The following is a 24493-nucleotide window of genomic DNA, read 5'->3' as shown; positions in this document are numbered from 1 at the left end:
AAACTTTCATCCCCAATGCCTACACGGTGCCTAGTGTATAGTAAGAACTCCATATTTTAACTTAAAAGCTTATGAAAAAATAAATGAATGTCTTAAGAGTGATGCCATAGATAAATTGGAAGGGAAGAATTAGGGACAGACCCTTCTTTCTGTCGCTGTGAACACTTAGCGAAGTGTTCGGAGGGTTCCTTGTCACCTCTTTTATCTTCTTCAAGCTCCTGGGACTGGGCTTTCAAGCCATCATATGTTGGAATGAAGTTTTCTCTCCTATCCTAGCTCATGACAGAAAATAAAAAGTCCCCAGTCCTTTTTTTGTTAAAAAAAATTTTCCTGCCAGCCAAAACCAAGAAAATAGGCTAAAAGTTTCCTATGTACCAATAACAAAAATTTTCAAAAGCAAAGATACTACTCACAATAACCATAAGGAACCTAGAATAAAAACTAAAAGATACCTAGTAATAAATCCAACAAGAGATATGCAAGATCTTTAGACAGTGGTGAATTTTATGGTACGTAAATTATACCTCAATAAAGCTGTTTCTTTAAAACACAACTTTAGAGAGAAAAATATAGAACTTTATTGAAGTATATAAAAAAGAGATAAGTAAACAGAAAAAATACATCATGCATAGACAATAAGACTCAAAACCATTGATGCCAATTTTCTCCAAATTAATCTACAAATTTAATGCAATTTGAAACAAAATCTCAAGTTTTTTTATTATTGTTGGTTTCTAGTGAAATGGAAAAGCGGATCCTAAAATTCACAAAGAGCAGCAAAGGATCAAGAAGAGTCAGCATAATTCTAAGAAGAAGGGGGGCAATCTTTACCAGATATCAAACCTTCTTTAAACTTAAAAGTAGGCTAGGCAGGGTGGCTCATGCCTGTAATCCCTGCACTTTGGGAGGCTGAGGTGAGCAGATCACCCAAGGGTCAGGAGTTTGAGACCAGCCTGACCAACACGGTGAAACCCCATCTCTACTAAAAATACAAAAATTAGCCAGGCATGGTGGCGCATGCCTGTAATCCCAGCTACTTAGGAGGCTGAGGCAAGAGAATCGTTTGAACCCGGGAGGCGGAGGTTGCAGTGAGCCCAGATTGCACCACTGTATTCCAGCCTGGGTGACAGAGCAAGACACTGTCAAAAAAACAAACAAACAAAAAAAAAAACAAAGTAATAAGAGCAATGGAACACTAGCACACGAATAGACAAATAGTATACAGAATAGAGAGTCAAGAAATACACACATACATAAAGGAAATTGGCCAATTCACAAAAGGGAAATAATGAATTAGTGAATAAGTAGTTTGGGGGCAACTGACTATTCAAATAGGGGGAAAAATTAGATTTCTGTCTCCTACTTCATGTAAAAATCAAGTCCAGATTAAAGACCTAAATGTAAAAAGCAAAACTTTGAAACTTTGAGAATATCAAATATCTTTATAACTGCAAGGTTTCTTAAATAAGATATACAATACACAAACCAGAAAGGAAAATTTGACAATCGTGATCCCATTAAAAAATTTTAATTTCTACACAAGATATCAAAATTAAAAGATAAGTCTCTGACTAGAAAAACATCTGCAACACATAAAACCAGTAAAGAATTAATATCGAGAACACATAAAGAATTCCACAAATCAGTAAAAGACAAATAATGCTATGAAAAGTGGGTAAAGGGATGAATAAGCAGTTCAACAAAGAGGAAATATGAAAACCTAATGAATATGAAAAAAGAGTAGTCAAGGAAATACAAAAAATAAATTAATGGTGAGATAACATTTCACACCAGCAGACTGGTAAAAAGTCAGGCAATATCAAATGTTGATGAGGATTTAGAGATACAGAGAGCTCTTAAACCCCTAATGGCAATGAAGTAAACGGTTACTACAACTTTAGATAGAAATATGGCAAGGAAAATTAAGGCACACATACTCTACAAATCAGCAACTCCATTTTTAGACATATAATAGAGAATCTCATTAATACGCCCCAAAATGTCCATTGCTGTATTGTTTAAAATGAGGAAAAAGGAGAAAATCTAAATGTTCATTAATAAGAAAGTGGGTTTTAAAAATTGTCATATTCTTACAATGTAATATTATGCATAGCAATTAAAATAAATTAGGTTATCTTTAAAAGTTGTAAAATTATAGCAGTGAAGTACTGATGACCAGGCACAGTGGCTCACACCTGTAATACCAGCACTTTCAGAGGCCAAGGCAGACAGATGGGTTGAGCTTAGGAGTTTAAGACCAGCCTGGACAACATGGTGAAACCCCATCTCTACAAAAAAAAATACAAAAACTAGCCAGGCGTGGTGGTGCATACCTGTAGTCCCAGGTGCTGAGGTGGGAGGATCACTTGAGCCCGGGAGGCAGAGGTTGCAGTGAGGCAAGATCACGCCACTGCACTCCAGCCTGGGCGACAGAGCGAAACTCCGTCTCAAAAAAGAAAAAAAAATGTTTAATATCTTTACTGAGGTGGTGGTTCCATTTGTTATCAAACTTAAAATCTGTACATTAATTGTATGTGACATAGATCATCCTCAATAAACTTTATTGCAAACAAGCAGAACTGAAGGCTTTCAAAAATGTATTACTTGGTTACTAGGTTGCAGCCCAAAAGAATCTGCAAAGGTGCCATCACAGACATTTCTGTAATCTTACAAATGCTTGACATACACCTTTCCCCTCACAAAGCACACATAGATCCTACAGCCCACTTCATTCAGACCTTTTGTAACATATCATCACTGTTCACAGTTGAAATGGCATTTCCCTTACAGTACAAGAAGTGGGACAAACAAGGAAGTTCTTGACAAATCCTCAGAAAAGGTCACATGGCAGGGTATCTGAGAGATCTGGAGGCCACTGTTCCAGAGGCAGGTCAATCTTTTTTTTCCCCCCCAAGATAGAATCTCACTCTATCGCATAGGCTGGAGTGCAGTGGTGTAATCTTGGCTCACCGCAACCTCCAACTCCCAGGTTCAAGCGATTCTCGTGCCTCAGCCTTCGTAGCTGGGACTACAGGTGTGCGCCACCATGCCCAGCTAATTTTTCTATTTTTAGTACACACAGCGTCTCACCATGTCAAACTCCTGGCCTCAAGTGATCTGCCCACCTCAGCCTCACAAAGTGCTGGGGATTACAGGCATGAGCCACCACGCCCAGCCAGGCAGGTCAATCTTTTGAACAGTGTCTGATCCCTATCAGGGTATGTGTTCATTAGGAACCTCTGGACTGCATAATGGAAGTGAGGCAGAGCCTCATCCTGAAGGAAAATGCAGTAGCTGGAGACTTTCTACAGCTGTAGGGAAAACCACTCCATAAGCATGCCCCAAAATAGATGCTTTTGATAGTATCTTCTACAAGGAACTGATGAGACCTGTGTGCTTCATATGGCAACGAAAGACATTCACTCTGAGTGAATCCCTTGCAAGTTCAATTACGAAATGTTGGTGTTCAGTGCTCTACACATGGCGGTTATAATGATTCATATTTCTACTTAAATAAAATGTAGCCTCATCCCTGACAGTCATTTCCACTTCCTTGTGACCTTGAAATCTGCAGCAAAACTTGTATCATTTTGCTTTAGTTGTCTCCATCAAGGCTTGTAACCGGTTAGGGCTGTAAGGTTTTATTCTCCATTTATGGAGAACCTACTAGACGGCTGGCTGAGGGATGCCTTGCTTAATTTCTATTTCCTGGGACTTCTCTAAGAGGGACACAGATTTGCCTCAACTGCTTCCTCTGTAAATGTGGCTGCCTAAGATGTACCCTTTCTACTTCATCTCACCGTAAAATGGTAAATGCTTTGACTACCTGGTAGGTGACATTGTGTGGTATATCAAATGACGTTTTACATAACCAAGTTTAGAAGATTCCAACATACAGTATTAAGTGCTATAAGGCTAACTACAATTCAATACATATTACATGTTTATAAATTTGGGCCAGGTATGATGGCTCATGCATGTAAGCCAGGATGTTACAATTCTGCTATGAAAACAAGTAGTAACATAATACAAAGCATACACAACTATAAAAGTTATTATTTACTGAGTGCCTTCTTCGTGTCAGGCAGCATTCAAATCACTTTATGTGTTAACTCATTTAATCTTCACAACACTTCGAGAGGCCAAGGCGGGAGGATTGCTTGAGTCCAGAAGTTCAAGATCAGCCTGGGCAATATAATGAGATGATGTCTCTACAAAAAAAATTTTTAAATTAGCCAGGCATGGTGTCACATGCCTGTAATCCCAGCTACTCAGGAGGCTAAGGAGGACGATCCCTTGAGCCCAGGAGTTCAAGGCTGCAGGGAGCTATGATCACGCCACTGCAATCCAGCCTGAGTGACCCTGTCTCGGAGGCAAAAACAAACAAAATAAATATATATACATACATATATATGTTTGTGTATGTATATATATTTGATACTAATGAAGGTTTGAAAGTATTCCATTTTTTGTCACTACAGAGTGATACGTACAGCATGTACATGTACAGAGAATAATGTACAGCATTATTACATATATAAATTTATAACAAAACATAAATACATAAATGGAAAGGATACATATCAACTTCCATTTAGTGCTTGCTTCTGCAAGGAATAAGAGAAGGTGTAAACTGTACACATAAAGTTTCCTTAAAAAAATAAAAACATCTGAGGTAAATGTGATAAAATGTTCATATATTTTAGATCTGGGCACAGGTCTTACTATATTATTCTCTGCACTTTTCTATATGTTTGATGTAGTTACTGCCTTTTTAAATGAGTAATAAAATAGTCTCTGTAAAAAAATTAAGTATCAAAAGGAAAGACCTGTAATGGAAACTCTTTGAGCCTACATGCAATGACCTTACATTACAGAGTACGCTTCCACCATGGCCTCCTAGACATTTTGTCACAACCAGCTGGGAAGAGACAGGACACAGAAAAGCTGCTTGTGAGAACAAAATCAGAGCTGGGAGAGCAAAAGACCTTACCCATCCTCCACTCCATCCTGCAAACTGCTAGCATTGCCATGGGGACCAGTGAAAAAGAGGGGAGGGGATGGTGACCTGGGGAAAACCTGGGGAGGGGAGGCAGGGTAGGTATCAGGAAGTACTAAGACCACTTTTCAAATGGAGAAGGAAATTAGAAGTTTAGCAGCCAAGAAGAGCACAAAAGAATCAGCCATTCCAGGATGGTAGTTTAGATATAAATGCCATCATGACAAATGTATGACAGTTGGGGTAGAATTAAGTATATATCTTTATTTTTAAACACAATTCTATTCTAGTGAATGATGACATTTTAGGCTCTAGGGATAAAAAGAAACCGATATCTTGGCCCTGAAACAAGTAGTTACAATCCTGCTATGAAAACGAGTAACATATAAAGCATACAACAACTATAAGAACTACTATTTATTGAGTGCCTTCTTTGTGCCAGGCATCATTCACAGCACTTTATTAACTTGTTTAATCTTCACAACAATCTTATGAGGTGTAGACTATTAATATTCCTACTATTTTAGAGATGAAGAAACTGAGATACAGAAAAGTTAAGAACGTTACCCAAGAACACGTGACTACTGAGGGCAGTTAGGATTTGAACTCAGGTAGTCTAGCTGTGGGACCTAACCATGACACTTTAAAAAGCTTGTATTAAGCATACCACAAGCACCCTGACCCTGGAACACTTAAATCTAGGTTTGAATTGTGACTCTAGCATATATGACCTGAGTGAATATGTACATATCCTTCTACTTTTCTCTATTTCTTTTTTTTTTCCTTTTCAAGGACCTGCCACTTCAGGAATTTGTTTATTTCAGTGTTGTGGAAAGTCTCAGGTGATATAAGTCATACAGCAATTATATCTACCATAATTAAAATTATAAAATGGGCCTAAACATTGTGACAAAAATCTGCCTTGGGTCATCCATCCCTGCAGGCCTTTTAATCTTTACACTTAAGACCATTTGACTTATATTATAGGCTCAACCTCATCCCCAAACCAATCTTGTCCTTCATCAGGAGAGATTTAAGAAGTTTTTTGTTTTTGTTTTTAGATAAAGGGCCTCACTCTGTTGCCCAGGCTGGAGGGCAGTAGTACCATCATAGCTCACTGCAGCCTCAAGCTCATAGCTCACTGAGGCTCAAGTGATCCTCCCACCTCAGCCTCCTGAGTAGCTGGGACTACAGGCACATACCACCACATCCAGCTAATTTTTTTCTTTTTAAAACTTTTTTGTAGAGTTGGGAGTCTCACTATGTTGCTCAGGCTTGTTTTGAACTCCTGGGCTCAAGCCATCCTCCTGCCTCAGCCTCCCAAAGTGCTGGAATTACAGTGAGCCACCAGCCAATAAGTTTATAATAATTCAGCCATCAGTTCAAACAATTGGCTTTAATCCCTGTTCTAAAACTAAGACTCGGTGGACATGGCGGCTCATGCCTATAATCCTAGCACTTTGGGAGGCCCAGGTGAGCGGATTGCTTGAGGCCAGGAGCTCAAGACCAGCTTGGGCAACATGGCGATACTCCATCTCTACAAAAATAAAAAAATTAGCTGGGCGTGGTGGTGCAAGCCTGTAGTAACAGCTACTTAGGGGGCTGAAGTGGGAGGATCACTTGAGCCCAGAAGGTCAAGGCTGCAGTGAGCCATGATGGCACCACTGCACTCCAGCCTAGGTGACAGAACGAGACTCGTCTCAAAAAAAAAAAAAAAAAACAATTAAGACTCTACCTTATTCCCCAGTTCTAACTTCTGCTTTTGCTTTCTTGCCCTACATCTTTCCTCATCCTAAAGATTTAGTATGTGCCATATGTTTGGTATATGTTATTGCACTTAAACCTCACAACAGTATGAGGTAGGTATTATTACACAACCTTTTTCACAGATGAAGAAACTAGATACAGAGAGGTTAAAATGCCTAAGGTCATTTAATAGTGTCAGAATTAGAATACAAACCCAGCTGGCTGCAAGGCCATTATTTTGCCTCTATAAAAAGCAATTTTCAAGCTGTGTCCCCAAAATTCCATGGAGACTCAGGGTTGCCAGGGAGACTGGAGAGATGAAAGGGCTGCGGCTCATCTCACTTTTACAGACAGCTATGACATGTGGACTGCCACATATTCTTTGGATTCCATGATCTCATTTCTGCCTTCCTGTTTGCCTGGGCTTCCTTCACCTGTAACTCAGAGATGAATCTTGCCTCACTCACTCACATCCCCCAACAGCCACCTCTTCGGTGGATGTATTTTCTTTCCGGTCTGCCCTTGCATGTTTCCATTAACCTTTTCACTCCCAGGTCTGCCATAAAATAACAGGAAGTAGTTATAATGGTCATTTTAGAAATGCTACCATAACATATAAGCAATATTACCAACTCTTCCACGCTATAAAAATAGAGACGAGTGTAGCTCACACTATTTAAAACACTGGATAACCCTCCAGATCATTTGTCATTACAATTAATTTTACCAACACAGCATTTATATTTTAATAAAATTCATTATTCATATCAACTATGGAGTATTCTAGAATAACCTGCAATATTTTAAGCCATATGAAGACATACTAGAAAGACCTAAGGTGAAAAGCTTTGTTCAAAGGCTTCCTCAATTTTCTCCTTTGCTCAATTTTATGAGCTCTACTACATGATGTTGATTTCTGACAGCTTATCATATAACAGGTATGTGATGTCTGAAGGCAAAGTAACCCTCTTAATATTAAAATTAACATTTTTGATTCATTTTTCTTGCCCATATATTCACATAGTTTATAATGACACCGAACAAAACTGTGAAGAAGACTGAAACATTCCTGATTAGTTTAATTAATGAGAAAAATGTGGCTGAGTTATGACCTAAATTATCAGCAGTGATCTTCAGTCTGACATGAAATCTCTTTTTAAATTGCCAGTATTACCAAATAAATGGTACTATCTTGCGGTATTATGAGTACTCTGCTCCTATCCTTTTAAGCCAGATAAGTAAACACTATGGACATATTACTACAGCATTTCTCAAAGTATGGTCTAGAGAGCACCTGCATCAGAATCTCCAAAGGTACTATTTATATCTTTTTTGTTGTTGTTTTTTTTTTTGAAAGAGACAGTGGTTTCACTATCTTGCCCAGGTTGGTCTTGAACTCCTGGGCTCAAGTGATCCTGCTGCCTGAACCTCTGAAGTAGCTGTGATAACAGGTACATGCCACGGCACCCGGCACGAGGTGTTATTTATAATATGCAGATTCCTGGGCCCTACAAGCAATCTGAGGAGTCAGAATTTCCAAAGCAGACCAAGAAATCTCCATTTTTAAACAAGCTCTCACAGGTACTGCTTAGTTATTGATTTGAGAAATCAACGATATAAATCTTTTTAATCTGATCTTACTATTTAATGGAGATATTGACTAAAACAAAAACAAAAACCTTTTCTCTATTTTGCTGATATTTAAATTTTCACATTTGTAGACTGTTTCTTAGTATATGTCCTTGTAACATAAGCATTCTCTAATAATTAAAAAATTTAGGGGCAATAATACTGATCATAATACTATTCTCAAAAGCACTCTCTCAAAGTAAATTTTCACTTTTTAGGAAGAGTTGTAGGATAGTGAAATTCTTCATTAAAGAGTTAGTGATAAACTAACTAGTCTTCAGTCAATTTAGCAGTTCACATCGTTTATTCAGCAATATAACAGGAGAGAACCTCCATTGTAAGAGACATAAGGCAGATACAGGGTGCATCTCTGGGGTACATTCTTCATACAGACTAACAATAACTTCAGGTTTCACAACACATAGCAAGTATGATTTGTTGCACACCAATAGCCATTCATTCCTCACGTTTTCCTTGCTAAAAGAGCCCTGGTCGGGCACGGTGGCTACGCCTGTAATCCCAGCACTGTCGGAGGTCAGGGCAGGTGGATCATCTGAGGTCAGGAGTTCAAGACCAGCCTGGCCAACATGGTGAAACCCCGTCTCTACTAAAAACACAAAAATTAGCCAGGCATGGTGGCGGGCACCTGTAATCCCCACTACTCGGGAGGCTGAGGCAGGAGAATTGCTTGAACCTAGGAGGTGGAGGTTGCAGTAAGCCGAGATCATGCCACTGCACTCCATCCTGGGCAAAAGAGCGAGACTCCGTCTCAAAAAAAAAAAAAAAAAAAGCCCTGATTTCTTCAGTGGAGGCAATGTGCCCTACCCAGGCAATGCTAACCCTATTCCCCTTTGCCAAGCTTTCCCAGGCTCCCTTGTAAACTGGTACTTTCTAATGAGATGTAAGAAGAAATCTGCTAGAGATTTTTGGGAAAGATTTGATTCCCAAATAAAAGACTGACTTGAAAGAAAGCCTTTTGCTCTCTACTTCCAGCCTTTCCTAGGGATTAAAATGTCTGTTACAACAAGAAGTCATATTGTACTCATTGAGAAAAAAAAACCTAACGATAAAAAGCAAACATGGATCCTAGGCCGGGTGGGGTGGCTCACGCCTGTAATCCTAGCACCTTGGGAGACCGAGGTGGGAGGATGGCTTGAGCCTAGGAGTTGGAGACCAGCCTGGGCCATACAGCAAGACTCTGTCACTATTTTTTAAAAAGCAAAAAAAAAAAAAGAGGATCGCAAGGGGGAAGGACACAAAGAAGCTGGGACCTTGATAATATTGATAATATTGCTAAAAGCACTAGATACCTAGCATGTTAAGTGTAATTTAAAAATTGTTCAGTGGCCTTTTGGGATGTTTTCAACAGCTTTTTCTAAGTGGCTTAACCCCAACTCTGGGTCCATGATTTTCATGAAAGTCCAGAATGTGGCCAATGTTCAGCAGACCTTCTTTGTTCTAAGAAAGACGCTTCCCCTAGACTGTTCGTAATATATATGAAGTCAGGCTTGATAATTTCTTTTGTCATACATCTCCTAGATAGGTACTTTTCCATTTCCAGGGGAGGACGTTGTAAATTCAGTCACCACAAAGACAAGACAGTCTTTTGTTTATGTAAAGCCACGTAAGTATGGACAGGTGGCATTTCTGCATGTTTCTGCATAACCTATGTGGGTGTTTCCTAATAGAATGTGATTTATCTGACAGTGACCAGTTATCAATAATGTCACAGCCACACTGAGGATGGGCCAAACAGGGCCAATGATGAATAAATGGCTATATATGGACAAATTTTATCTATCTATCTATCTATATATATCTCATCACTGACCAATGCCTAAGAGGTGAGTTTACAACAGTGTAATTTCTTATTAAAATTCACTGGACTAATCTAGGATCCAGCTATAATGAGGCTGCTTTCCCACAAAAGTTATCAATAGAAATATCACTATGAAGCACACAGTATAGGATTTCCCCTCTAGGACTACTTTGTCATATGACATTCATTAGGCTGCAGAAATTTTTTTAGGAGTGGTAAGTTAGTTCCAAAACAGTTTATAGGAAATATGGATTAGCCTCAGTCTAGATGAACAGTCTGGCTGGAATACTAACTAAATTCATGTGAATAAAATATGTATAGGCCACGGAAGCAGATCCAACAATTTAAGCAGTTCCCAAAGTAGTGACAATCTGGGTCAGACTTAGAAATGAATTATTTTTCCATCTTCCTTGGGCTACCTACACAAAAGCCTCTAGACTTGACAATTTTGACTATTATAGAAGCTATTTGTTTTGGCCCAGTTTTTTGTTTAAGGTTTTATCTGTTCTGGTCAAGATTAACTGTAATGCGGGGTTAAAACCAGCTACTCGAGAGTCATGTATTCTTTTTCTAACCAGTGGAGGACCCAGAAGAAATGGATGGCAAGCTTTCTCAAAGGTCCATCTGGTGAGATTCTGGGGAGCCCACTCAAGTGGGAAAGACCAAGGAAGAACAAGGCTTCTATTAGCAGGATTATCAGGATAACACTCAGGACAATAATCAGCTCTGTTAATACGGTCTAAGAATACCTGGTAACATTCATTTTCAACAAGTTCAGTTTGGTACAACCAGTGGCCTAGTTCTAAACTAGGGAACCACTGTTGTCCACAATCAGGGCAATGTGAATTATCTGAAAACATCTGGACCTAGAAAGACAACACAGACAGCAATGTGACAACAAGAGGCAACAATGACAGAGAGAGACACTGAAACACCGGTCCTATTACAGGTTTCGTTTACCAATTTCTTAGTTCAACCAATATTATTTGGAGAGCCAAATAAACTTGGCTTGCACCTCCGTGCAATTCTTCAAGATTTCGTTGTCTATTTTTCACTCAATTGCAACTCAGTCTCTGAACTCAGGGACCGATCCAGTTTATAATGTTATCAGTCACTTACTAGCAGTACAGATCTCAGGATAGCTCCTTCAAATCCCAGCTTCTCAAGAAGAGATAGGGCTCTAGTCTAAATTAGTTATATTTTTCTTATGCGTTATCAGCTGCTGGTGGTGTCACACAGAGGCACTTGGCTTACTCTGCTTTGTTGGTAAGGTTATTGTGTCTGCTTGGTGAAACAGAGGAGCTGACAGGTCCAATGGGTCTTTTGTTGGCTGGCACTCTTGCCGTTGTAATACACGTACCCAAGTCTTAAGGCCTTGGCACTTTATAGCAATGTAGAGGGGTCAGAAAAACCTGGAAGAGTCCTCTTGAGCGTGGATCCAATGAAGTCTGTCTTGGGAGGACATTAATCAGGACCCAGTTGCCGTGAAGGAGCTGATGCTCAGTTGGCTGGAGAGTCTGGGAATGCGTCACATACCTGTAAATGATAAAACTTCAGACGACTCATGGGTTTTGCAGTTGTTCACATTATTATTAGAAACATGCATTTGGAAATTATTCTGGTTAGTTAAGGCAGATAAGAAATGTCTCATGGGTTTTCCCATGACTATTTAACATGGGTTCAAACCAACTGATACGTTGGCACTAGGAAGAATTCTGGATCATTTACACTAGAACTAGCTTAATTTTTTAGGACCATATTTCTTCTTTACTCCATGTGTACCTTGGGAATAATAAGGTCTGTATGATCACGTCTAACCTGGTAAAACTTAGCGATCTCTTGTACATCTCTTCTGTGAAATGGGTGCCACGTATGGTATCCCCATAATGTATGGGATAACATTAATGATGACAGCCTTTCCATAATAGGTTTCAATCCATCCAAAAAAAAAAAAGCTTACAGTTTTTAGATAACATTCTTAAAAGCTAACCATAGAAAGTTGGATGAAATCCTTTTGAAGGCTTAAAAAAGTCAAAAATCAAGAGGGGCAAGTCTCATTGCTCACCATCTAGTTGTTTTTTTGTTGTTGTTGTTTCTTTTTCTTTTTGAGACAGAGTTTCATTCTTGTTGCCCAGGCTAGAGTGCAACGGCACAATCTTGGCTTACCGCAATCTCCGCCTCCTGGGTTCAAGCAATTCTCCTGCTTCAGCCTCCCAAGTAGCTGGGATTACAGGTATGTGCCACCATGCCCGGCTAATTTTGTATTTTTAGTAGAGACGGGGTTTCTCCATGTTGGTCAGGCTGGTCTCGAACTCCCGACCTCAGGTGATCCGCCCACCTTGGCTTCCCAAAGTGCTGGGATTACAGGAGTGAGCCACCGTGCCCGGGTGCCCACCACCTAGTTTTATTGGTTTATACACAGTGTCAGTCTGAGAAGGCAAGTAAGGCACAGCCCTGAGCAATAGTCCTGAGCTATTCTTGGAAAATGCATAGTAAATCAGTTGGAATTTGCAGATGTTATCATCATCTTTGCATTCCTTCATGACACTGGATGTAGCATGTAAACAAGGTGGGACAGTAGGATGTATGGAGCAACTAGAAGGCCACCTAGAGAGTGTCACAGAATCAGAGTACTATATATACCATGCCTTTCTCCCATGTGCTTTTTGCAAATTCTGAGACTTGATCCTGTGAGAGTAATAAGAGACACTGGGGAGGGCATGAGTTAAAATATAAAGATCTGGCCTGAAAAGTAGAAGGAATTATAGCCTTAGTTGTGGTAAGCCAAAGCACTTTCCTTACAGAAGTAATAGCTGTGATTCTCAATTTTAAAATGGTAAATTTCAAAGGTGAATGAAGAGCCTCTGATAGTGCTACAACAACATGGGGCCCATATTTTGATGGAAGTCCCAGAGCGGGTGAAATAGAGTCAATGTAGACATACTGATGTGTTTTCTGAGGTTAGGTAACAACGTACGGGTGAGGGCTACTAATTCAGTTCTTCAGGCAGAGTGGACAAAAGGTTGGGTTTCCGACTCAATGACTAGATACTTGGTGCTGATAGCACAGGGCATAATAGATTTCCCTGAGGGTCTGCTGACAAGAGCTACCAGTGAAAGCTTCAGCTACTGAATTAAATCTTGGGTCTCTAGTCATGGTACAGAGAGATGACGAGTAAAACTCCCACAGTGGTGGAGACCAATAAACACATAAGATAAAAAATAAAGTCTGACATTTAATTGATCAGATTTTAGATTTTTAGAGTGAAATCAAGTAAATGCAGCACGATACTATTGTAATATCAGCAAGATACTATTTCACATCTACCACATTACAAAAACTAACTGACAAAGGGGGTTCCACATACTATAGCAAAAACCACTCCTCCCAGAGGACTCTATTGGTAGGAGTTAAGAGAAAGCCCTAAAGCTCCAAGCGCTCAGAATAATTCCATCCATTTCTCAACCTTCAGTTTTACAACTTCAAGAATCAAACAAGCACTAGAATTCCAAGTATTCCTGTATCAAGAGAACTCTACTGTTCCATATGTTCCAGACAAGTCTTCCCTCCTCTCCTGGTCCTTTAAACCTCTGTAGACAAGAGCCAACAGGGGGCCCCAGAACTCCAAATGCTCAGAATAATACCACCCATTACCAGCTTCCTCACTAATTCTTTAGCCTTAGAGCCACTGGATGAGTAGGAGTGAAGAGAGGGGCCTGAGAAAATGCTCCTGGCAAGATTCCTAACCCCCATCCCCACCCCAACACTCACAGCTTCAATACCATTATCTGCTTGAAAGCATCAGGACCAATCTCATACCTATATCTCTGTTCATGTCAATCACCACCTGAAACACAGAACTTCTTGGTTATATCCCATCCCCTTAGCTTCAAATCCCCCCATATGGCTCTATCAGCAATGTAATAACAAGTACTACGCTTGCTTTATTTTTTCCACATAAAACAGGTACTATTTTGCTATATTATTTATTTTGGCTATTTTTCTCCACTAAAATATAAACTCCCTGACAGCAGGACATTTTACCTATTTACTGCTGTAGTGTCCAATAAATATTTCTGGAATGAATAAATGACAAAAATAAAATTTAACTTGAATTCTTATACTCTAACGACAAGACTATAAATCTGTACAATCACTTTTGGAATTGGCATTACCTAGTAAAACTGAAGATGTGCATTTCCTATAACTCAGCAGTTGCACTCTTAGGCACATACCCTAGAGAAACTGCACCTGTACATTTAAAAACATGAATAAAAATATTCATGGTAGCACTGTGTAATAGCAAAATAATAGCCACAATGGCCACAAACAGGAGAATGAATAAATTAAGGTATTGCTGTACAATAGGATACTGTCATTACAAACACAGATGAAACTCAAGAATGTTAAGCTTAAAAAAAATGCAAGTAGCACAAGGAAAAAAATAAACATATGCACACATTCTTATATAAACTTTCCACTTACATAAAGTTTCAAAAGGATATAAAATTAATATATTGTTTAGGGATAGTTTTTTTTGAGACGGAGTTTCGCTCTTGTTGCTCAGGCTGGAGGGCAATGGCACAATCTTGGCTCACTGCAACCTCCGCCTCCCAAGTTCAAGTGATTCTCTTGCCTCAACCTCCCGAGTAGCTGGGATTACAGGTATGCACCACCATGCCCGGCTAATTTTGTATTTTTAGTAGAGACGGGGTTTCTCCATGTTGGTCAGGTTGGTCTTGAACTCCCAACCTCAGGTGATCTGCCCGCCTCAGCCTCCCAAAGTGCTGGTATTATAGGCATGAGCCACCGCCCCAGCCCAATTGTGTATTTTTAGTAGAAACGGGGTTTCTCCATGTTGGTCAGGCTGGTCTCGAACTCCCAACCTCAGGTGATCCACCCGCCTCAGCCTCCCAAAGTGCTGGGATTACAGGCGTAAGCCACCGTGCCCGGCTGCAATAAAGCTTTAAAAAAAAAAAAAAAAAAAAAAAAGCAGTATAAGTCCAAACCTGAGGATAATTATTACCTCTGATGGGAGAGGGAAGGGTGGGGGATGGAGGGCATTCAAAGAATTTCAAAGATAATTGTAATTTTGTTTTCTTTAACTGGGTGAAGGTACAAGAATACCCACTGTATCATAAATCCTAATAGCATCTCTATTCAATATTTTATAATGTTTAAAAGAGAAAGAGGTTAATAAGCAAAACCAAACTTTCACACTGTGGACAAGACCAGTAGCAGTTAATCTGCTCAGAGGCAAAGCAGGCAACTTACATTGGGATAAACAAGAGCAATATAGAAGGATATGGATCTTTGTTTTCCTCACAAAATTTTAAGCAACCATCTCTTCATAGAAATAAGGTAAAAGAAGCCTACCTAATGGTTGTACAAAAGAGGGTTTATCTTAGCATACTCTCTGAAGGCATGAATTTCTGTGTAGGGAAGTTGCTATTTCACATGACGCCTTTGTACAAATTAGAAAAAGGCACAGTTCTTCCAAGCAATATACAACTCAGAAAAGTTTATTTGGCAGGATATTAAACAGTATACAGTAACACTCTATCTGTTAGATAATAACACTTAGTAGCTAACACTTATGGAGTGCTATTTTCTGTTCTAAACACTTTATTCGTATTAACTCATTTAACTTGCTCACAAAGCCAAAGGATACTCTTCCACTATGAATAAATATTGGCGGTGGGAGAAATCACCCCACATAATTTTTCACTTCCACACCAAAAAATACAGGATAAACTTCCGGGAGTCCTGAATCCTCTGAAATTACATATAAAAATCTTTACAGCTGGGCACAGTGGCTTACGCCTGTAATTCCAGCACTTTGGGAGGCCAAGGCGGGTGGATCACGAGGTCAGGAGATGGAGACCATCCTGGCTAACACATGGTGAAACCCTGTCTCCACTAAAAATACAAAAAAATTAGCCAGCCGTGGTAGCGGGCGCCTGTAGTCCCAGCTACTCAGGAGGCTGAGGCAGGAGAATGGCGTGAACCCAGGAGGCGGAGCTTGCAGTAAGCTGAGATCGAGCCACTGCACTCCAGCCTGGGCGACAGAGCGAGACTCCGTCTCAAAAAAAAAAAAATTTTTTTTTACATACCCATGTGCATTTTTTTCCAAAAAGATGGTACATCCTTTTAAACTCCCAGAGGAATCTGAAATGATTCAGGACCATTAGGCACTATGGTTCCTAACCATTTTGCTATCAAAGGTAACTTTTTTCTAATCCCACCCCTCCTCCCCCATTTTGGAAAGATGTCCAAACAATCTGCAGTCTTGTAATAATTTCATTTTCTCATTTTTAGTAATCAGATATGTAGATCTGCCAAACAGAATTTCTAACAAAACAAAAAACTAATGCTACTAGCCTTGGTTTAAAAACTTCCATTATTTTAAATTAGACAAAATACGTTATATCCCTATAGCACAGAGTTGGAAAGATCTGGATACCCTAAAACTGGCTTCCTTTCTCAACTTCATTAGCTTAAGTCCAAAGCAGCTGATTTAAGGTAAGTATATGACTATCATTAGGTTTTTAGAAATGCTAAATAAAAATACCTTGAGAACTACCATTACTTTATGATTGTTAAACATAATTGTTTCAGTTATTTGAGGAGCGCACCATGTGCTAGGCCCAATGCCAAGTACTATGGATACAGAAAGAACAATCATTCAGGACTTCTAGATGTCTAGGGAATCCAGACTGAAACTAGTGATTTAGGTGAAGGCTAAGGGCTCTTAGAGGGATATAAAAAGATCCCCTGTAGAGATCACAGGAAATTTAGGGAGGCCCACAGCAGAAGCTGGGATGCCTGTATTTTCAAGCCTCCTTCACTAAAAACAGTGGGCAAAAAAACAAAATTTGAGGAGTTTCTCTACTGCACAAATGCTATACAAAAGAAAATACAAATCAGGGGTTTTGTGTATGTAAACTAAAATAAATTTAAGATCCTTCCTGAAACTTTATTAAAAGAAAATTTAGAAAAGAAAATAGTACTTTCACACCGAAATAGAAAATGTAGTTCTATTTAATCCACTGAAATTTACATCAACTAACCATGGCAATTTTTTAATTAACTTCTCTAAATAGTCTATCTTGTTCTTTGCTATTTCCTGAATGTATGGTAGTAAGTTCAAATCTGCCTTCAATAGATAAAAATTCCCTTATTCTTTTTTGTGGTAGCATAATAATTAAGTTTCAGACTGAAACTTAAGAGTCAGGATTGGAATGACTTCCAGGCAATTTTATCCCTTAGACTTCAGCCTCAACCAATTCCTCATATGATACATAAAATCAAGATAGGCACATAGAAAAAGTATAAATGCTTTAAACTCTCTTGAATTCCCATTTTAAATATTTTCTTCTAGGGGGTACTACAGTCAAGGCTAATCAATAATCATAACTTTTTTTGTATGAGATGGTTTCTCCAATAAGTTTCATACACAAAGTGAAATCTTAAGAGTTTCCTATTTCACAACTACCTTAGATAATGAGAGATTAAGGAGTATGAAAAAAAGGAATCATTCTTCTTTTTGAATTCATATAATCTAAAATAATTTTTTTTGAAAATAAAATGCTCCTGGAAAAAAGTCAACTTGTTTTGTGAGAAACTACGTTTAATTTGGCAATCTTGAGATCACTGAGAGAAGAAGGCATATGAATGACAATCTTCAGTACTATTTAGTACACACACTGTTCCCTCTTTAGAACAGATAAGCCAAATAAAAAATATGATCCAAGGTTAGAAAATAGCTGCAGAATGTTCTCCTCTCTCTTGCCCCAGGAACTGACAAACGAAACAGGTGTGTATGCATTGCTAGCATACTCTTTGAAGGGGATGGCCATTAAGGAGAACAACTGGTTTGGAAACTTACTGGTACATTTCTATCCATGTTGCTCTAATGCTCCAAAAACCCATGGTCCAAATTCTGTCTACAATTTCACTTCAAAACACCAGCAGCCAAACCTTTAAGGCTAATACACAACTTTCAACAGTCAGATCTGGTGCCAAGCTTAGGTATTTCTATAACTTGTGCTAGCTATTTATTGTCTGTCTAAAACTAAATTTCTAAGTCTTGCCCACTCCTCTGTACCATATCCACTGTCATAATCTCCCAGCATTATTATTTTCACAATTTTTTGTTTCTCTGTATTTTCACTAACTGGTGACTTATTCTAGATTTTTGAAAGGGAGTTTGAAAAAGTACTAGCCTAGGAACAAAAAGCACTCTACTTCCTTAGGGAACTGTTTTTTACACAGCAACTGAATGCCTGGCGCAGATCAAATTCTACAGATATTTTCTGAGTACAGAAAGCCTTCCTTTCCTACTTACCCTTCTTTGTACTCCCTCCCAACTCCTTTGACCTGTATCTCTAGTTTCTGTTGACCACGTAGAAGTATTAAGCTATGCACGAAGGATCTAAGAGTTTGCTAAGATTTCCGATAGTGGGTGCACAACTGACTGCAAGGTTTAGTTCAACTTCCCTAATCACTTTTAGTATCTACTTCAAGTCAACATATTTTTATTAAACTTTTTATTTTGAACTAATTTTAGACTTACAGAAAAGTTGCAAAAATAGCACACAGTTCCGTTATATCCTTTATCTAGCATCTTATGTAATTAAAGCATAGTTATCGAAAACAAGAAATCAACATTGGTACAATTGGATTAACTAAACTAGAGGCCATATTCAGATTTCACGATTTCTTAGTTGTTATTTTTCCTTAGTGTCCAGTCTATGACAGTTCCTCAGTCTTTACCTGTCATTTGTGACCCTTTCTTGTCTTTGTGACCTTGACACTTGTGAAGAATACTGGTCAGTTATTTTGGGTTTGGTGTTTTTTGTTTTTAATTTTTAAAAATAGACATGTGGTCTTGCTATGTTGCCTAGGCTGGTCTCGAACTCCTGGGCTCAAGCGATCCTCTTACCTTGGCTTCCCAAAGTGCTGGGATTACAGACATGAGCCTCTGCACCTGGCCTGGCCAGTTATTTTGTAGAATGTTCCTCAGTTTAGATTTTTATAATATTTCATCATGATTAGAAAGATTAAAAGATTATGCATTTTTGGCAAGAATAACAAACGCCACAGAAATGCCGCTGTGTCCTTCTCACTGCCTCTTTGGGTTCATGATGTCCTTGTCTTATTACTGGTGATGTTAACCTTGATCACTTTGTTAACATTGTATCTCCACTGTCAGATTACTATTTTTTCTTTGTAGTTAATAATTATCCTGGGAGAGATACTTTGAGACTATGTAAATATTCTGATTGTCCTCTAACTGGATTTTGTCTGCAACAACTACTATGGTACTGTTTCTCTAACGGTGGTTTTGTATTTCCTTTTTTCCTTCTATGTTTATTAAATGGAATTCTTCTGTTAGAAAGAGTTGTGCCTTCTCCCCTACTTATTTATTCACTCAGCAATATCAGTATGAACTCATTTTATTTTATGGGTTAAAGTCCAATACTATCATTATTCATTTTATTGCTCAAATTGTTCCAACCAGGATACCAGGAACTCCTTCAAGTTGGCTCTTGGGTCCTTTCGACAAGGTCCCTAACTTTTTCTAGCATTTCCTTACTTTCAAGCACCACAAGATGTTTCAGGCTCATCTTGTATTTCTCTGGCCCTGCACTGAAATCAGCCACTTCTCTAAAAAGTACTAGTTCCTTTAAAAACCAAGATCTGAATGCTCAGTGCTACTGGGGTATAACTATCAAGCCAACAATACGGACAACAAGTGTTTGTTTCCTTACTATATCAAACTCCTTAGCTGGGAATCATTAGCATTACTTGGGAGCTTGCTAAAAGTACAAATTCAGGCCCCAACCTAGATCCACTAGACCAGAATCTCTGAGAGCCTCCTGCAGGAATTTATGTTTTAACAGATTTGCCAGATGACTCTGGTGTTCACTATAAAGTAGCTGGGTGTGGCAGTGTGTGCCTGCAGTCTCAGTTATTTGGGAGACTGAGGTGGGAGAATCACTTGAGCTCAGGAGTTCAAGTTTGCAGTAAGCCATGATAGTGCCACTATACTCCAGCCTGGGCAACACAGCAAGTCTTTGTCTCAAAAAAAAAAAAAAAAAAAATTTATAAAAAAAAAAAAAAAAAAAAGATAAAGAAAAAGAAAAGAAAAAAAATAGTTATAAAGTACCTTTATACAGTACTTCAAATTTATACAGTACTTCAAAATATACTGTAGTCAGGTATGGTGACTCATGCCTATAATCCCAGCCCTTTAGGAGGTTCAGGCAGGAGAGGACTGCTTGAGCCCAACGGTTCAGAGACCAGCCTAGGCAACATATCGAGACCTTGTTCATACAAAAAATACAAAAATTAGTCAGGTATGGTGGTGTGTGCCTGTAGTCTCAGCTATTTGGAAGGCTGAGGTGGGAGGATCACTTGAGACTGGGAGGTCAAGGATGCAGTGAGCCGAGATTGTGCCACTGCACTCCAGCCTGAATAAGAGAGAGAGGTCCTATCTCAAAAAAGAAACAAACAAAAAACTGTAAATACTGTTACTTTTATACAAAGAAAGTTGTAAGTCAGCCTCCAGGATCAACTCCAATCTACAAATATGAACTAACATCCATAAAGCAAATCTACAAATATAGAACCCAATATAGCACTATCCTCTAAGGTCAGACTGCCTAGACCTGAATGACTGCTCCAGCTTCTGACTTGGTGTTTTTCTCTCTCTCTCTCTCTCTCTGCCCTTGGTTTTGTTTTTTGTTTTGTTTTTGAGATGGAGTCTCGCTCTGTCGCCCAGGCTGGAGTGCAATGGCACGATCTCAGCTCACTGTAACCTCCGCCTCCCAGGTTCAAATGATTCTCCTGCCTCAAGCCTCCCAAGAAGCTGAGATTACAGGTGCCTGCCACCATGCCCAGCTAATTTCTTTGTATTTTTAGTAGAGACGGGGTTTCAGCATGTTGGCCAGGTTGGTCTCAAACTCCTGACCTCAAGTGATCCACCCACCTTGGCCTCCCAAAGTGCTGGGACTATAGGCGTGAGCCACTGCACCCAACCCCTGGCTAATTTTTTCCTTGGTTTTCTTAATTACAAAATGGAATAATAGTACTTAGATGAAAGAGGCAGTGTGAAGATCAAATGAGATAATGTGCAATACTGGCAACCACAGGGGCACAAAAGAAGTCCTCAAAAACTGTAAATTATTATTATTTGAACTATTGAAGCCAAAACCAAACAGCTTCATTTATATAATTAAAACCCCAGAAGACACCGATGTTTTAAAATCTGACTTTTTCCAAAAATGTCATTACATTTACGTGATAGACACTCATGGTCAAGGGCTGAAGGAAAATCTCTAAAAACCAAACAATTTGATTTGTTGAGGTAGTGGAGTTATAGGTGAATTTTCTTCCCAGAAATTTCAATTACCAAAATTATATGCACAGTTCATACCTGAGCCATGGCACCAAAAAAAAAAAATCACGTGCCAGCTCCTTTAAATATTAGTAAAGAGGAAAACAGCCCACACAGTGACAAAATAGGAATTCAAACCAAGCTATGACTCCAAAGTCTATGCTCATTACCAATGTTAGGGACACCCTTCCTTATTCCCAAGTGCTCGATTTCTGTGCAAAATTTATGATAATGTATGATCGCCCTACGAATTCCTTCTTGTGGGACACAGTTTAATCCAGTAGTTCATACGATGTAGAAATATTAATGAAATTTTAACACAATCAAAATTCTAAATGGTAAATAAAACAGCCAATTCTTCATTCTTTAAATTTTTTTGGAAGTTGTCGAATCTCCAAGTTTATGGGCCTTCACAGTTGACTTAGTGAACAACCTCAAAGTGATAAAGCAGACAAGGCTTCTTGAAGCAAACATTCCTTCAGGAAATTCAAGTGGCACTTCAAAGAAATGTGGACTTTCCTGGAATACAGTTTTGACTTCTGTGTTCCATGGAAATGAATGGAATACAGAAATTACTTCTTAGGCAAAAATAAGTTATATACAAGATACAATGCATTATTAAAACACTCAATCCTCAAATAATTAGCTACATTCTGAAGTTAATTTATTTATGAATTATTGAAGCTCTCAAGCTGGCATTACCTCTACATTAGGAAAGAAACTACATAAAATAGTTCTTAAATGAGTCACGCAAGGTTGCGTAACAAACCAGCAGAAAAACAGGTAATCAAGTTGTGGACGGAACGTTCAGCATAATAAGCATTACTGAAGACAGGCACTCAGTTTTCATAGCAAATGTTAGTTTTTCAAACTATTCTAATCCACACAAAGTCTTCCAAGAACATCTGTAGTTACTCTACCATGAAGTTCCTTTTTTTATTAAATGTTTCCACTGGCCCTTTATATACTCATCTTGTGCTCAAAAAATAAAGCTCAAAAAACATGGATAACTGCCACAGCTTAAAACAAAGAAAGGATCTCTCATACAGATCCAAAATAAAATGTGTTAAAACCTAAAGACAGGTAAAAAAAAGCCAGTATGTTTAATCTATGTAACTCATCTCTGGATCTGTGTAACAGTATAAAGTCTGATAATTAAGCATTACTCATAAAGTAGAGAGTACTATGAACTTTGTTAAAAGAAGGAAAAAGCACAAACTTTTTCATCGGGTATAAAATACAATTGGGAGAATGGTACATATATAATACGTAAGCAAAATGGTAGGAGGTCTTATTAAAACTTCAACTTTGCCCTTTTTAGCACCAATTTCTTTTTTAAGTATTATCTTTTCAGGATTAAGATTATGAATGTCGAGAACCTAGGCATGTTGGGCATGGAGTAATCGCCTACACTAGTAGGCAAATTTCCCACTTACATTTCGAACCCTAAAATAATTCTGCTTCTCACCTTAAAGTCTAAACCCAAAAATTTACTCACATCTTAACCCATTTAATAAGATTCAGTTTCTTTTTATCCCAAAACAAAAATATACCCCCAACCTACCTCGTTTACAGTTTGAGTGAGGCCAGGCGTGGTGGCTCACGCCTGTAATCCCAGCACTTTGGGAGGCTGAGGTGGGAGGATCGCTTGAAGCCAGGAGTTCGAGACCAACCTGGGCAATACAGTGAGACCCTGTCGCTACAAAAATAAAAAATAAAGTAATTAGTGGGGCATGGTGGTGCGGGCCTGTAGTTCCAGCTACTTGGGAGGCTGAGGCAGGAGGATCCCTTGAGCCCAGAAGTATAAGGCTGTGGTGAGCTATGATCACGCCACTGTACTCTAGCCTGGGTGACAGGGCAAGTACCTGTCTCAAAAACAATAAAAATAAAAATACCATTTGTGCGGTACGGAGGTGGGGGTGGGGAGGGACCGTTTCTGAAAGTCCTTTTGAAAAATTCAAGATACCAGTTTCAATACTAAAACATGGAAAAGTTGCAGTCATTTTGTTTACTTACAAATTCTGGCGAGGTTTTAAATCGTAAAACTGTTAGTATCAGGAGAGCCCTTCGAGTGTTCTCTCCGCTCCACACCGCTCGGCTGCACCCAGCGGCCGCCGCGGCCCGAACGTCGTCCAGGGTCCCCGCCCATATGACAAACACTTTCCGCCGGAAGGCGCCCGTGGAATCCTGGGACTAGTAGTCTTTGTGCCCTGCCTTCTGCCTTCTCCATCCTTCACCCTCTACTGCCAGGTCGTCTGACCCGGCGACAGGGGCGGTAAATGCGCGACCAAACCGCAGAGGTCCCATGCTATCTCATGCTATCTGACAGGATTACAGGCATCTCTGTAAGACGTCGACCACTCTGACCTGAAATTCATAGACTGAAGAAACTCATAGGACCAACACAGTGAGAAGCAGTACCAAATGATAATGGCAAGCACCATGTCCTGGAACACACCCTCTGTGCCATTAAGAGGAGCATGTAATCAAACGAGTTGCCTAATCTAAACCTCAGTTTGCTCGTGTGTCAAATGGGGACAACGTTACTTACCTCATAAGATTATTAGTAAATTAGATGACATATGCAGCATGCCTGCTAAATGACAGTAGTGACAAAAAATAGCTTATTGTTTTGATCTACTAATTTTATAAATGTGAAAATTAAGGGATGGCGAGCAATTTACCCAAGAACATGCAATTTGTTGGGGGCAAAATCGAGCAAGTCTAAAATTCCTGTTCTTGGCCTACACCAATTCAGGACAAATCTAAACAAATTTCAAGAAGAAATCTACTCATGTAAAACTCCCTTCCCCTTTCCTCTTTTTTTTTCCGTAACAGTCCTGACCAACACACTATTTTACTTATTTTGATTTTTGCCTGACTCCTCTCATAGAATATA

At 39.1% G+C, this 24493-nt stretch overlaps 2 protein-coding genes across 7 annotated transcripts in view; both read right to left on the bottom strand.

Moving 5' to 3' along the window:
• LOC116473172 (torsin-1A-interacting protein 2) overlaps positions 1-23295 on the bottom strand; it is a 47209-nt gene extending 23914 nt beyond the window's left edge. For 3 of the 6 annotated variants that reach the window (XM_058442777.1, XM_058442776.1, XM_058442778.1), the window contains exon 1: positions 11313-11435. The gene's annotated coding sequence lies outside the window, so the exon portion shown is untranslated. Of the gene's footprint in view, positions 1-4063; positions 6292-11312; positions 11436-11553; positions 11677-23158 lie in introns of those variants that run through there. The other 3 variants (XM_032160870.2, XM_032160869.2, XM_032160871.2) reach the window with 3 other exon arrangements.
• Positions 6748-11319, bottom strand: LOC116473174 (torsin-1A-interacting protein 2). The gene has a single exon (XM_058442780.1). It carries the CDS (start codon positions 11051-11053, stop codon positions 10658-10660), a length of 396 nt encoding a protein of 131 aa, XP_058298763.1. The 5' UTR covers positions 11054-11319; the 3' UTR covers positions 6748-10657.
• Positions 23296-24493: the final 1198 nt, after the last annotated feature.

Source organism: Hylobates moloch, unplaced genomic scaffold (genome assembly GCF_009828535.3).
Source record: "Hylobates moloch isolate HMO894 unplaced genomic scaffold, HMol_V3 SCAFFOLD_8, whole genome shotgun sequence".
Lineage (NCBI taxonomy): Eukaryota > Metazoa > Chordata > Mammalia > Primates > Hylobatidae > Hylobates > Hylobates moloch.
This window is presented reverse-complemented; position numbering and strand designations above follow the sequence as displayed.